We start from the raw sequence: 15588 nt of genomic DNA on the forward strand, positions 1-15588 counted from the left end.
AATAGATATAGTTATCAATTTTCTATTACCCACCTATCTTTAATTAATTCAAACTAAGGGGACATTTTGATAAGTAATGTTCTCTTTTGTTCTCAAATTTCACTTGTAAGATACAAGCTACCAATGGGACATTTGTTTTTCTATTTTGTAGGTTCTCATGATGAGAGCATGTTGAAAGTATATAGTTAAATTATTATTTAAGTTATCATGTCTTAATAGGGTTGATTACTTATATGGACACATCAACTTCATATAATCTATATCTAATTAGATATCAAATTTACATGAACATTTTTGAGTGCTATAATATTTTTGATGCATGATCAATTAGGATTCAGACACAATTCAATGTAACGGAAAATATAATTATGAAACTAGCATATATATGTTATTTTCTATGCAATATTGTGAATATTTTTAGGAAATGCTTGGATACATATATCTTATGAACAATACTGCAATATTGTATGGAATTTTGACTATTCTCCTATCCTTAGGTATATTAATATACATATGCATTCCCATGAATAGTTACCTAATTTTATATGCGCACACTACCATACATTATACTTATCTAAGAAGTTATGACACTTATCCACACACGAACTCTCATCTAGTTCTTTTTTCCTTAGATCTAGTCATTTGATTGTCTAGGATCATTTCTATAGTCACATGATTGACCACATAATTACACACCTTAGCCTCATATTTAAACAAAAATAAATAAATAAATTACCAACTAATGCTCTTTACCTTCCCCATCTAGAGTTGCAAAAGTACAAGCTTGGATGATCAGATGTTTTGTGTTACTGTGTTACCTATTAATTTTTATGTTTACAAATGATTTTTGTTGGATTTTTTGGTTTCATATTTATAAATGTAAATTTAGGTTAGTCAAATGTTCATATTTCTTACTTAGTTGAGCAATCTCCTATTTTATTCGTAAAAGTTCACTTGTGAGATGGAAGCTATTCATGGAATATTTTTCTTCTATCTTTTAGGCTCTCATAAGGAATGCATTTTTAATGATGTACTTGTATGATCATGTCTAGATAAGGTCCCTTACTTTATATGGACCCACCCTCTTTTGTAATGAAGAGAGATTGCATTTCCAAATACAAAGGCAAAATAATCTATCCATTCATCAAGAACCCACAATCTTCAATCAAAAGACTAAACACCCTTATACACTTTATTTGTTTTCAAGAATCATAAATATAATCATTTAAATATAAAAATAATTTACAAAAATATTATTGACAGTAAATCTAACATTCAACTTGAAGCATACACATATCAAATCAGCTCTAAGCACGCAAGTATCTGATTTGAACACAGATGTAGATACTTTGTACACTTCTAATAATATGAAAACATTTAATATTATAAGACATAGTTGAATACGATCAAAGTCATGTAGAAATAAGAAGCTGCAACACTGTATCAGACTTGCAAAAGCAACTTTCCCAAACCTTATTTATCGTTCTCATTGCTATGGTAGTATAGGATAGCAAGCCACTTGGTTTTGGACCGGCGCACCAAGTCCAAAAGCCCCCATCTTTCTAATTTTATCCACACGTATTCCCCCAGACGGTCAGAAAGAAAAGGAAGTAGACCGTTCAGGTGGTTAAACCTAGCCTTCTTCACTGTAAACTTTGCAGCCATGTAGAAAAAAGTGAAATTACCACAGAAGCAGATGATCAAGCACGCCCCAAGAATGAACCAAGCCAGCTCGGGATTCATGTTGGAAAGCATGGCATACACTGCAAGCATGAAGCCATAGGCCGTAAAGGCAAACGTGGCACAAACCAATAGGTTGGTAATACAGAGGAACAATACCTTATTTCCCGTGGTAATAGGTGTACTCATCTGCCACATCAGCACCACTAAGAGCGACAGAAAGAATGCCACACAATCAAAGATGAGAAAAACCTTGAAGGAGGCCAACGGAAGCAGAATCGGCGAACCTAAACTCTTGTCTGAGCCAGTTCCAGGCGCAGGCGCAGGCGAAATTCCCGATCCCTTTGAGTCCCCATTTCCATTCCCATCGTCCGTCACGAAACTGCCCGGAGCAGTGAAAGCTGCCGTAAATGACATTGTCGCTAATAGAACTGCCACCACTAGTTCTGTGTTGCGCCTGTCCTCATATGTTTTGTCCACCATCTCAACAGCAACCTCATGTTTCTCTGCACTCACCTTTGGAGCGCTGTACAAGAATGGCTTGCGATTGGAAGGATAACTGGCCAGAACTGAAATTATCTTGTCAGATTCGTGATAGTGCGTGTTCTCTCTCACGATATCAAAGGCCGTTAAGCCTGCCTTGTTGACAGCAAACTTGTTTATCCCCGCTATACAAAGCAACGACTTCACCATCTGAAAAATGCAAACTCAAATAAGTTCATAAAAATTAAATGATCTATTGGAACTAACTATGCATAAAGATTTCTTCTACGGAAGTTCTTGCCGTGATGATTTTAATTTCTGTCTTCAGTAGAAATACTTTCAGTAATTTGACTCTATATATAGACGAGATTAGATTAAGAATCTACACAAACCCAAAACTTATATAGCTGTACACAGTAATTGGTTGAAAGAACAAACTTCAGCAGTGACAAACAGAGGTTTGTATAAAAAGAGACTTACATTCAAGTCTTTTTTCTTTGCTGCAATATGCAGTGGTGTGTCTCCTTCACTTATCCTCGAAAAAGGAGATTTCATTTCACCCGCATCTGTGTTTCCTCCACTTTTCACGGGCTCATCTTTTGGATCTTTCTTTTCAGCCGGATCTGTCTTTCCTCCACTTCGCAGAGGCTCTTCATGTGGAGGTTTGTCAAGTCCCTTGTTGACCAAGTATGATAAGCCTACCTCTTCGTTCAGGTAATCAACAATTCGCACTTGCCTAACTAGGGCAGCTAAGTGCAGAACGTTCATTCCACAACTATTCCGTATTTCGACAGCGTCTGGCCTCTCATTTATCAACTCTTGTACTGCTTCCAGATGACCCAATTTCGCTGCCACACAGATGGGAGTTTCTTGGCTGTCATTAACCCAATAACACAGTTCGGCCTCAAATTTTATTAACTTCTTTATTATATGCACGTAGTTTCTTTCAACAGCTATATGCAGAGCTGTGTTGCCAAGTTCGTCCTTACGTTGGATTAACTGCTTCGCATCTGATAAATTTAGTATATGATCAACTAGATCTGTAAAAGAAGCATCCAAAATCATTGCCTTAAGTTAGATAAGATGTTCTTCAAGAAGGGCCAAGGGTAAGAGAATGCCTAATTTACCTTTGTTGAAGCGATACAGACCTCAACTAATATAACAACATAAATACAGAATTCAACTAAATACACGAAGAAGTAAAGAAGAACTCATTGGTTATCAACTGTAAACGAACAGAAGCTGAAGTAAAATAGAAACAACATAATCAAACGACTTGAAAAAATAGAAAGAACTGAAACATGATAGACAATCATCCTCGTGTTATTTAAGATAAAGAAAAAATTGGGGACAAAATGATATTTGTCTTGAACCGTTAAATTAGGAGATGCTTAGCAGATACTTTTACAAACTTATAGGCAAAGAAATCCTAAAATCGAAATAAAATAACCTGAATCTCCTCTGTTTACTGCAACAGATAAACAGTTCCTCTTGTGCACCGTACTTTCGAGTAAGCTCGACGGAGATGCGTCAAATATTGCCTTCACTGTCTCTAAATTGCCGCTTTCGTAGGCTTTGAACAAAGCTGTTTCATCAAGCTTATTGCGGAGATCCACACCACTTTCTGGTTGTTGGAGTAGAATCTTCACAACGTTGGAGAAACCTCCCTGCGCAGCCAAGTGTAACGCAGTATCCTTTTCGGCATTGGTAGCATTCACAAGCAGAGGCTTCACTTCGGGATCGGTTTCCTTCAGAAGTTGACGATTGAGTTGCAGGAGCTGTTGAATGAAGTGTAGATTTCCTACACTAGCAGCCAAATGGAGAAGAGTATTTTCCCCTCCAGGTGTAATATTGTTGAGAGCTGCTTTAAGTTGGGAACTCAGTTGTTGATCGATCCTTAAACGCGTTACCGCAGCTTTGAAGGCGTCAGGATCGATCCTTCCGCCGAGTTGTTGACCCTCAGTGGCCATGCTAAATATCTGCCGTTACAGCCTTCAACACCAAGGCACGCTTCTTTGTAATAGGATTGAATAATACTACATTCAGTATTATGCCAGAAACTACATAATAGAATATGTGGTCTCAGTTTTTCCACAAGGGAAACATTAAAAATACAAGTATCCACATCTTACACTTCAGGGTTTCCACAACTTTAGTTGGAATCTCACTTTTTCTTTCGTTGGAACAGATACAACATTTTGACCTTGACTGGGTGCAAATAACCAGTGTTAATTAGCTTTGATTGGGTGCCAAGTAATTACTCTAGTTTGGTGCGAATAATATGACTATGGGGTGTTCTGCTAGAACATTATTTTTTTAATACTTGAAGTGATCCTACACGTCAAAATTACTACAACTTTTTCATAGTTGGAATGTCTATTTTTCTTAGATGAAAGTGTACATTGAAATCAAATACAAATTTTTTTTATCATTTATAATTTAATAATTTATTCTATGTGAAATATGTACACATTTTATTTAATGTTGAGTTTATTTCAGTGGATTAGATAATTATTTAATATAGTTATATTTCAATAAACGATATAACTGTTGTTTAAATTAATTTCTTTCTTTTCATTCTATCATTCTTATTCAATTACATATATTTTCATACATTGCACATTATGTTGTCTTTATTTACACACATTTTTATACATGTACCATTTACTATAACCGATGCACTGCAAAATAGGATGTTAGGAACACAAACAAAAGACTCAAGAATCAACTATTAGTGTTAGTATCATAAACGAAATACGATCCTAAGCAAGCATATGAAGAGAGATCAAACATTTAATGGAAAGTATGCAAAAACAAAAGAAAGACACAAGACCCTTCCAAATGCTTGCCAACATGTTCATAGTAGCTTCTCCCTTGTTCCTCTCCTCTCCAAGTTCCACATGAGTGTAGCCCTTAGCTCTTTGCACTACTATGGAAGTCTTATGGAGATTCAAGATTTATGAAAAATGATTTAAAATATGCAAATGCAAGCGAAATATGAGAAAGCCTAATTAAGCTATCTTGGTTTTAACCAAAATAACAATGTAGATTAGATGACTCCTAAAATGATCTCTTAAATTTCACTATAGATTAGATGCATACAAGATTTCTGGATCTGAATTATGAAGGAATGGGCTCTATTTATAGGAAAAATAGGGCAATGGATGGTTGAGATTAAGTAATCTCAACAAGGGTCAAGATAGAAAGATTTATGATCCATGTGAGGGCTTTCAACCCAATCCCAGGATGACAAATGCCAACATGAGATGGCTTGAGAGGAGAGGGAAGAAGCATTAAATGCTTGAAATGACATGAAGGTTAGGTTAGGAGTTAAGGTTAAGCTTGAGTTGAATGAATAAAGTCGCTATCCAATGAATAATGCCTTTATCCAATGGCTAAACTCTTGTACAAGAGTTAGTGGGTGAGTTGAGTTAACCATTAATGCTTGAAGAGACCCATGAGTCAAAAGGATGGTTAAGTTAGAGGAAAGTCTCTAACCATGTGGGTGAGTTGAGTTAAGCATTAATGGTCATGTAAGAGCCATTAATGGTTTGGAATACTTTAGGCGTTAACCTGTTGAATACATAAAGCCTTTAATGCTTTTCAAAGACTTTGAGGCTTTGAGAAGTGACTTCAAGTTGCCTAGGAATGTGACAATATTTAGGAAATGGATTAGGCAAATTAGGAATGGTTTAGAAGAATTTAGAAAGTGGTTAGAATTGTCTAGAAGGGGATTTAAGATGTAAGTGGGTTTGGTGGGTGAGGGAAAATAGGATTTTAATTAAAATAAAATTCATTTATTTCAACTAAATAGGTGCAACTTGCATTTGTAGGAGAATGCAAGTGGGGGGAGGGGGGGAGTAGTTTAAGGATTTAAATAAATATTTTATTATTTATTTAAAAGAGGAAAGAGGGTTAAATTCAATAAATATGTTTTATTCATTTAATTCCTTAAGAATGTAGCTTAATTAATATTTAAATAAATTGAATAATTTATTTAATTAATAGGAGAAGAGGCTGAGGATGAATTAATTAAATTTTAATTTAATTAACTGATTATTAATAGTTAAATAATCAAATAAATAGTAAATATTCATTTAATTAAATGGACAGATTTATGTGACTACTTTTGCCCCTCTTTGAGACGGTGCGGTTTATCACATCGTTTCAAAGAAAGAAAAATAGGTGTGAAGAAATATGCCCCATAAATGTTAATTTAGTGGGTGCTATGTCCCCTCGACAGATGGGCTAAAAAATTTCAAAAAATCGGGTGATCTCTCGAAAAAGAACAAGAAGTTGAGGGGAGGTAGAATACAAGAAATTAGCAATAACGGTGAAATGATGGGAGAAAAATGGGGGTAAAATGAGGAAATGAGAGACGTTGGAAGTTTAGAGGGACCACAACAGTAAGCGGGGTGAATTAGGGTTAGGGCTGGATGGTATATATGGGGGGGAAGGGGAAAAAATAGGCTCATTTGCACCTATCTCCTTGGCAGTTTAGAGCTCTGATAGGGAATTTTTGGTGAAGGAGTGAGCAACGATCATCATGCCTATGCCTATAGAAGATCACCGGCTAGAGTGGATCTGTCGATTCCAACAGCCAGACAACTACAAACCAGCTATACACAAATTTTGAATTTTGTGTTTTGTGCATTTTTGGCATGTTTTTTCAGGCATCAAAGTCCAATCAAGATAATAGCGCTAAAACCATGTTTTAATGCTATTGTCGCCTAGAATAGCACTATTATGCCGCAATGGTGCTATTGTATAGTAGTTGTAGCGCTTGTGTTAGGTTTAGTGCTTTCATTACATAGTAGTAGTGGTATTGTAGTATTAGCACGTTTGTATGTTTGTTGTAGTGCTGTTGTTATTGAATAGCATTGTTGTGTAGTTAATTTAGCGTGTTTGATTGTTTAGCACTTTTGTGCACAAATTGTGGCGCTATTGTGAGCAGAATAGCACTATTGTGATAAAAATTCCCCAGTGTTAGAGAACATAGCCTGATGTCTCAGTTGATTGTTTGATTGGTTGTTTTGGTGAATTATAGCAGCCCCCTTGAGACTAGGTCATTATGATAAATGTCTGTTGTAGTCTAGGATTGCCATAATCGATTACCTATTGAGACCCGAAGATACTTGATCAAAGTATCTGTTGATAGTCTAGGTTGAAAACTTAAGAAAGTTTGTACCAAAACAACTAATGTTTGTTGATGTGTGTAAGAGGACGTGCCTGTTCTACAGATGCCGGAGCAGCATCCTGCCACATAGCAGCTGACAGAGGCAGACAGATTCTGCGTCGCTGCGACTAGTTTGTACGATATGATCTATCGTCCCGTGATTCGGATGAATTGCGGACTGATGACAGCACTGGCCGAGCATTGGCATAGTGAGATATGTACCTTCTACCTGGCGATGGGAGAGATGACAGTGATGCTAGAGGATGTGTGGAGGATACTACACATCCTGATTAGAGGGGAGCTGGTGACCTATGATCAAGCATTAGGGACGACGACGGTGTAGAGAATATTTGCTGATGATGTTTATATTGAGGATGACTTTGTATCCTAGGAGGACATAGTAGCATTGTATGAGCCTTTACCAATAGTTTTATCCAGGATCGTCGGGGGTTTGGTGTGCCCCGACTGACGTTCACATGGACTAGCCGTTGGTTGGGACCAGGTGATTGAGAAGATGATGACTGAGAGGACCCACTATGCCTGGGGACCATGTGTGCTAGCACATATTTATAGGGAGCTACACGAGGTGGTGTACCGAGAGAAGAGATCACTAGCAGTAGGGATCACATTACTACACATCTGGGCTTGGGAGCACTTGCCAGTCACACGAACAGTCTACTTGATATTTAGGGTGATATATCAGCCCTATGTTTATATGTATGGAGGGATGATGAGCCAGCCCCATCTGAGGAAGTTGGATTTTTTGTGACGGGCTTTAGATGACCTAGATACAGTGATATGGAGGTTGTATATCGAGTGTGAGCCTTGGGAGGATGATGCAGAAGTGCTACTGTATGTATTTATGACACACTTTTTGATTGGGCGCACATCCTACCTTATAGAGAGACAGGTGCCAGGGAGAGTGATGAGGCAGTTTTGACGGAGGTAGGGATTGTCGAGAGGCTCAGGGGAGTATGCATGGGTAGTACGGGAGAGATTTTAGTGGGGACCAATGTTACCATATGATCAGGCCTTGATAGAGTTCCAGAATTTACAGGCGAGACCAGGGCATATGAGGCCTGAGATTGTCGATGCAGGGGTGACAGAGGAGTACACACAGTATCATACTGCACATCTGATTATATAGATTTCAGATCCGATCGAGCCTATACCACCTTTTGAGGATGAGAGGAGATGATAAAGGAGGAAGAGAGGAGGTCGAGGAGTAGGAGGAGGAGATGGAGGTGGTGGAGGAGGATTTGGTGGAGCAGGAAAAGGTGGAGGAGGAGATGGAGGTGGTGGAGTATTTGGTGGAGCAGGAGGAGGTGGAGGACGAGGAGGATTTGGTGGTGGAGGGGGATTTGGAGGTGGAGGTGGTGGAGGAGGATGATTACAGAGGAGAGGTAGAGGGGGAGAGTCGTTGCGACTATCACAGGGTCCACTGATACGAGGGGCTGCCAAAGAAGGAGGTAGGGATATTGGTGGGGGTGTAGTGCCTATGGAGATGGGAGAGGGAGCCATAGGTGGAGGAGAGGTTCCTATGGAGATGGGAGGGGGAGAGATAGGTGGAGGAGATGGAGATGTATGGGAGTATATGATTTTACACTCACAGACTCGGTTAGAGGATAGCGAGGCAGAGATTGCAGCTAGAGATGTCCAACTATTTGCATGGGAGGTGGAGCTGACTGTAGTGAGGAAAGAGAGAGATGATCTGGTGGACAGGTTGAGGGAGGTGCAGGATAGAGTCCAAGTCTTGGAGGGAGCATAGGCATAGGGTCCAACTGAGGTGGTGTTGAGGGAGATGTGACAGGCAAGTGGAGAGATTGACTATTGGTGGGGAATATATGAGCTGGTTGTGCCAGTTAGTCAGCAAGCACTGAGCTATTCTAAGATGCGGTGGGCAAGATCAAAGTGGTCACAGAGGGCTCAGAGAAGTGGGGGTGTTATGGGTCCTCCTCAGTGAGGTGGTGGGGGAGGAGTAGGGGGTAGTCGTGGTGCAGCATCTGGCCAGAGTGCCATTTGAGATATTTTAGGTACTTGTTACATTATTATTTTGGACTGTGACTTGGATGGATTTTGGTAGTCGATATATTTTGACATCATTGTACTATGATACATGTAATCTTTTTTTTTAATGTGATATATGAAGAGATCCCATGCTTTGATATTATATGCATATGTATGATGACACCTATATTGTTGATACAGGATGATGATTATGAGTTATGCTTAGATTCATGCTATGGATGATTTGATTACTATATATACATGGTGATGATATGATTTCTAGATGCATGCTATGGATGATTTGTCTAATTATGTGGATGCAGGTAGAAGATGGACGATGCTTGTGGTAATGATGTTAATTATGATGTAATGATGATGATGTATGCAAAAATAATGAGTTGAAATAATGCATAATGATGTTTGTGATAGATAATACTTGTTCATTTTTTATGATATGATATGAGTAAATGATGCATGTTGTAAGATGAATCTAAGTGAATCAAATGTGTATGCAAATGTGATGTATGAATGCACTTTAAATGGATGAACAAATGTTGATACAAATGTTTATGTATGAATGCACTTAAATGAATGTATCTAAATGATGTAATGTTTATGAGATGTATTTAAAATTAATCTAAATGACTAAAATGATTCAAAACATAACTAAGTGATAAATGAGATTGAAATGATAATGCAAATAAATGCAAATAGGGGATAAAGAATAATGAATAACTGCACCTTAATGCAATTAAAGGATAATGAATAACTGCACCTTAGTGCAATTGGAGGATAATGCATGCATCTCATGAATCTAGATGAAACAAAATGGGGAAAAATGCACCTATGAAATGAATTCTAAATGAACTTAAAGGATGATGAAAGGAATGCATATTTAAAATGAATGCACTACATGGATGAATGAATGTTCTTTATAACAAATTCACTTAAATGAAATGCAACTAAATTATAGTTGTAGACACCTAAAATTGTTTAGTCTAATTAAATAAATATCTTTATTTATTTAATTATTTTAAGCCTAATTCTTCTATTAATTAAATAAATCTTTATTTATTTAACTAATTCATTTATCCTCTTTTAGCCTTATTTCTCATTTAAATAAATACTTTTATTTATTTAAATTATCCTTTTCCTAAATTAAATAGATATCTTATTTATTTAATTGATCCCACTTCCTCTATTAATTAAATAAATCTTTATTTATTTAATTAATTCATTAACCTTTTCTACCCATGACACATGTCATTCATCTCTTAATTCCTACACTACCTACCCTTTCATTATTTTCTTATTTTCTCTACCTACCCTCTAATCCTAGCTGACTATTTATCTCTTACACCTCCAATCTTATCCCTCCATTTCCTACAGTGTCTTCTATATAAGAGGACACTTCCTTCATTATCAACCCTGATTAGTTGACTTCTCAACTACATTACACTTTCAAACTTGCATATGCGATCAAGCCTACTTTCAACCACATTTCCGTTCTTTGTTGAGCTCTTGTGCACATATAAAATCTAAGAGCAAATATATCAAGCAAGATAAATGGAGATAGGAAGAATGGAGATCTAAACCCTATTGGACATGTGATGGTATAATCTTTGTGATTTCATTTGATTTGCATTGTCTTAGGTAATCTTCATAAGTTATGGTGGATCTTTGTTGTTGTTAGGCTAGGGTTTTGTGGTTGAATTCATTTAGTCTTTCAATATTGTTGTTTTCCATTTTCACCATATACATTTTGGCACGCCCCATGGGACATAGATTTTTGTTAGATCTATGTTTTTTGCAGGTTTTTCTAACCCTATATTGCTGTTTTGTAAAACAATTTGGAGAAAACCTTGTGCAGCTAGGGTTTTGGACACAAAATCAAGATCTTGGAGAGATTTGATCCTATCTCACAAACGTATTAGAATTTTTGCACAGAATTTTATTGGCAAGTTGAAGACAGTATCAATAGATTTCAATCCAAAATTTAGAATTTTTGGAGCACATTTTCATTTTCTATGAATTTTTTATGATTTTTCATAAACAATTAATTTTGAGAGCAAATCAGTGAATTGTTCGGGTTTTCTTACATTTTTGGAAATATCTCATAATTATACACAACATCTGTTCTTTGTGATTTTAATTTTGATGCAAAAAAATTCTTAAAAAATCAGATCTTTAAAGATCCATTCCCAAAACATGACAAGGAAAAAGCTAAAGCCATAGATGAGCAAACCAACTATACCAAAGAATCCTATAACTATGATTCAATTGTTGATCACATTTCAATGGACAATTATGTCTCTACCATTATCATCAAGGACAAAACGCATGAGAATTCTACCCAAAGACCCAAGGTTGTCCTGAAAGGAATTAGATCTTCTTCCGAACCTACCTCTTAGTGTAATGTTACAACTCATCGAGGAAAATTCACTTTACAAGGTGCTCCAGCTAAAAAGACTACTTCCTTATCAACCAAACTTGAGTATGACCTTGTAGAACAGTTAGGGAAGAAACCCACACCTATCTCCATCCTTGAACTTTTACGCATATCCCCTGCACATAAGGCCATTCTTGACAAAACCTTGAGAGACACTTCCATCCCTATTGATCTAAACATGGACCAGTTTCAATCCTTGGTGGGATACCTTTCTGTTCCACACTCCCTTACATTCACAGAAGCTGATGACGCCTCTGTGAGCCAACCACATAATGCACCTTTACACATTGAAACCTTCCTACATAAACATTGAATAAAGCGAGTCTTGATAGATGGAGGAGCAGGTCTAAACATTTGTACATTGAGCACTATCAAACAATTGGGATATTCTGATAAAGCTGTGAATTCTACAAACAAAATTACCATCAAAGCATATGATGATGAAGAGCATTCATCCAAAGGCATAGTCACTTTACCTCTTAGAGTTGGGCCAATTACAAAAGATGAGGTTTGTCAAGTCCTTGACCTCGATCTCACATACAACATATTGCTAGGACGTCCATGGATTCATGAGATGAGCGCATTACCATCTACATACCATCGATGTATCAAGTTTTCACACAATGGAGTTGAAGTTATCATCAAAGCTGATCCTAACCCATTCATATATTGCAACAATCTATGACCTAGATCAGAAATAACAATCCCAATCAATTTAGAGGCTATTCCTTCATCAACTTATGTGGATCCAGAATCATTAAAGGCTTCTACATCCAAACAAATAGAGCTAAAAGAAAAATTCAAGATTAAAGACATGAGATGTGGTGAGTATATCTGTCATGCTGATCAACTCCCACTATCTCCTAAGACATTCAGTCGACAGGAACAACCTACAAAAAATTTGCAATGCCAAGGAATTGGGTGTGAACCACCTAGTGTTGTGGCTACTATGTCTGAATGCAAATCACCTCTAGTGCTGCAAGCAGCTCTTGATATCAATAGTCCTAAGAGTGGTTCCAACAAAGAATCTATTGAGCATATCACCAACCCTCTTGATAACTCACATAGCTTTACCATATCATCCACTTATTCCATTTCCAGTCCTCTCCCAGACTTGGATCAACAAGAATTACAAAAGCCCTTACTAATTGGGGATGAAAAATTAAGCCTTGAAAAGAAAAAACTAAAAGTGAAAACTAAAGAAAAGTCTTTTAGTTCAAATCAAAATCAAAAGCTATTGGACTCTGAAAAAATCAAGGTCAAGGATAAAAATCCTATGAAAGAAAAAGAACAAGAGTTGATCTCCCCTAATATCAAAATAACTGGGGGCAAAAGTTCTACAATTTTAAGTCAAAAAGCATACTTGTTGATCTGAAGTCTCTATCATGTCATGATACTTTCACTTCTTTTCACAAGCATAAGCCTTCATCACTCATCCACTTGTTCCACACATTCTTTCCCTTCTAGCAATACATCATGGACCTTTAAGGGAGCTTCCTTGAGGGACTTTGTTATCAGGGATGCTGAAACTTCTTTAGGTGATTGTGGTATTGTTGCCTTTAAAAAAGAATCTTGTTATTACAATATTCAACATAATTATTAAATTGATACAAGAAGGATTTCTAAATTGTCACCTCTTGGAGAGGCTTTTTTATGATGAAACCTTGTTCAAGTATGGTGGAGGACTGAAATGAGCTGCTGCACCCATTTATCGTGCATTTGGTTGGACAATATTTCTCATTGCACTGATGTGCTTTATGGTTCGATTCAATCGCCACAACACAGGGATTAATGCAGCTTGGAAGAGAGCATTTTCTGTTGCACATATGTTGAGGGGAATCGCACTTGTGCTGGCCAGGCTGCCCTGGCCACAGAGAACATTTCTCATTACAATTTGAAGATGTCTCATATAAGTAACAGCTCTGGCCACATGTATGATTTTTCCTTTTGCAATTGTGATTTCCTTCATGCCCTGCTAAATCCCCGCATAAGCTTAAGCTGTCTCCTTCTCGAGTACAATAACTGCAGTTTTCTGTACACAAATGACTCCCCATGCAAGAATGACGGTCACCATGCCCTTTCTCCATCACACATCTCCAGAAGCAAACAGAACATTTGCATCCACAAACTGATAGTCCTTGCTTTACTTTGCCAAGAGCTACATTAGCCTCTAGCTGCAACCTTTGCTCCTCGTCATCATCACAGAAATCTGTGGTGTTTGAACTTATAGAAGACTCCCCGACAGCAACAGGAAAATCAGGAACTCCTTCCTGTGTGTTGAAATTATCCAAAACCCTTAATTCTTCATTTGTATCTGTCACAGAAAGGCATCCCATGTGGACCGCAGACGTAAGATTTCTCCTCAGGATATCAACTGTCATAGCCACTCGCTTGCTGTCAATATCAGTCCAGTCCTTGGCTGCAATCTGAGCTATAATAAGCTTCAGATCCCTCATGAAGGTGAATCCACTGTAATAGCAAGAATCGATTCTTTATGTCACCGCTTCTGCTAGCTCACTCAGGCTCTCTCTATAATACTCAGATCTATTATAAGGAGCCATAGCAGCAATCTCGACCTTTCCGTCGTACATTTTAAAAATGAAATTGTTCATTTGTGCTTTCCTACACAATGATCCTGATAGTTGCATTTATAATTATCTGAAATTTAACTTTCATTAAATCAAAATAAAGAACTATTAGATCTTCATACAACTTCGCTTCCACCGACTTTCTCAACAACAACTCAAACCAATCACACCTCCTTCCTACCACTCCCGACAGGAACTTCGCTGCTTGCAGCTCTCGCTAAAAAAGGGTTTGGGTGGTACATCATGGCGCTTGCTATGAGGCCCTTTAAACAGCACCCCATAGCTCCCTACTTCATAGGTTGCACGATGCTGCAGGAGGAGGCTAGGAAGTAGGGGGCCATGGGGTGCTGTTTAAAGGACCCCATAGCCAGCGCCTAAAAACAGATGAGACGATATGTACGTACGGCTCATTAGGCACATTACCAAGTAAACACTATCATTAAAGTCTAGTTAAACTCCGTCAGTAGTTCGATCGTGCACACAGATCAACTTGATTGTTTTCCTGTGCATTAATGACCTTATTTCAGAGTTCACATGCCAAGCGATGCAACTAGCAACTGATGAAAATGATCCTGAGATCAACTTAGAGGTGTACTGTAAAAACACAGTTGTAAAGCATCTGCATTTTGCAGGGATTTCTCACATGCGCAAAGTTGATAATTATAGCGCTTTCATCATTAAAGAGCCAAGTTCCACTAATTGACAAAATTGTCATGTGAGCTCTGAAACGAAGCCAAGTCCTGTAGAGAAAAACTGGTGAGTTGATATGTACGTACCGCTCAAATATGGAGTTTTGTTAGCGTGGCAAGGACATTTGGTTGCAGCAGAGCAATAGCACAAATGTTGTTCAGTTCAGTGTTTAAATGGTGATTTGCATTTTAGATAGTTCATTTATTATGCGGATGATAATGTTGAAGTAGTTATATTAAAGAATTGATCAGTATTTGTATAAAAGATTAATAATAGTTGTATGATAGACCTAAAACGGAAAAGTAATGAGCAATGTATTTGTGCATAGATGATCATCTATTAGTTCTTCCGCACAATTTCAATAATATTTGAAGGTCTCTTAAACATTAGGTTATATATTTTATTGGAAATGTTTATTAAAATATTAATATTTCATATTTTAATAAATTTGGTTCACATTTTATTATCAAATAATTGTAGAATTAAATAATATGGAGCCCTTTAACTTGCACATT

General features: G+C 37.3%; 1 protein-coding gene across 1 annotated transcript; it reads right to left on the reverse strand.

The window, feature by feature from the left end:
- Window positions 1-1363: 1363 nt before the first annotated feature.
- LOC131871801 (ankyrin repeat-containing protein At5g02620-like) lies at window positions 1364-4344 on the reverse strand. Its single transcript, XM_059215999.1, has 3 exons — window positions 3614-4344; window positions 2644-3203; window positions 1364-2373 (listed from the first exon to the last, which is right to left on the reverse strand). The coding sequence occupies exons 1-3, from the start codon at window positions 4131-4133 to the stop codon at window positions 1474-1476; spliced, it is 1980 nt and encodes a 659-aa protein (XP_059071982.1). The 5' UTR covers window positions 4134-4344; the 3' UTR covers window positions 1364-1473.
- Between the last annotated feature and the right edge of the window lie 11244 nt (window positions 4345-15588).

Source organism: Cryptomeria japonica, unplaced genomic scaffold (genome assembly GCF_030272615.1).
Source record: "Cryptomeria japonica unplaced genomic scaffold, Sugi_1.0 HiC_scaffold_464, whole genome shotgun sequence".
NCBI lineage: Eukaryota > Viridiplantae > Streptophyta > Pinopsida > Cupressales > Cupressaceae > Cryptomeria > Cryptomeria japonica.

Coding starts and splice junctions, on each gene's coding strand:
- LOC131871801 (XM_059215999.1), bottom strand. CDS start 4,133: ATGGCCACTGAGGGTCAACAACTCGGCGGAAGGATCGATCCTGACGCC. Junction 3,204..3,613: donor AGTAAACAGAGGAGATTCAG/GTTATTTTATTT, acceptor CTTCTTTTACAG/ATCTAGTTGATCATATACTA. Junction 2,374..2,643: donor CAAAGAAAAAAGACTTGAAT/GTAAGTCTCTTT, acceptor TGCATTTTTCAG/ATGGTGAAGTCGTTGCTTTG.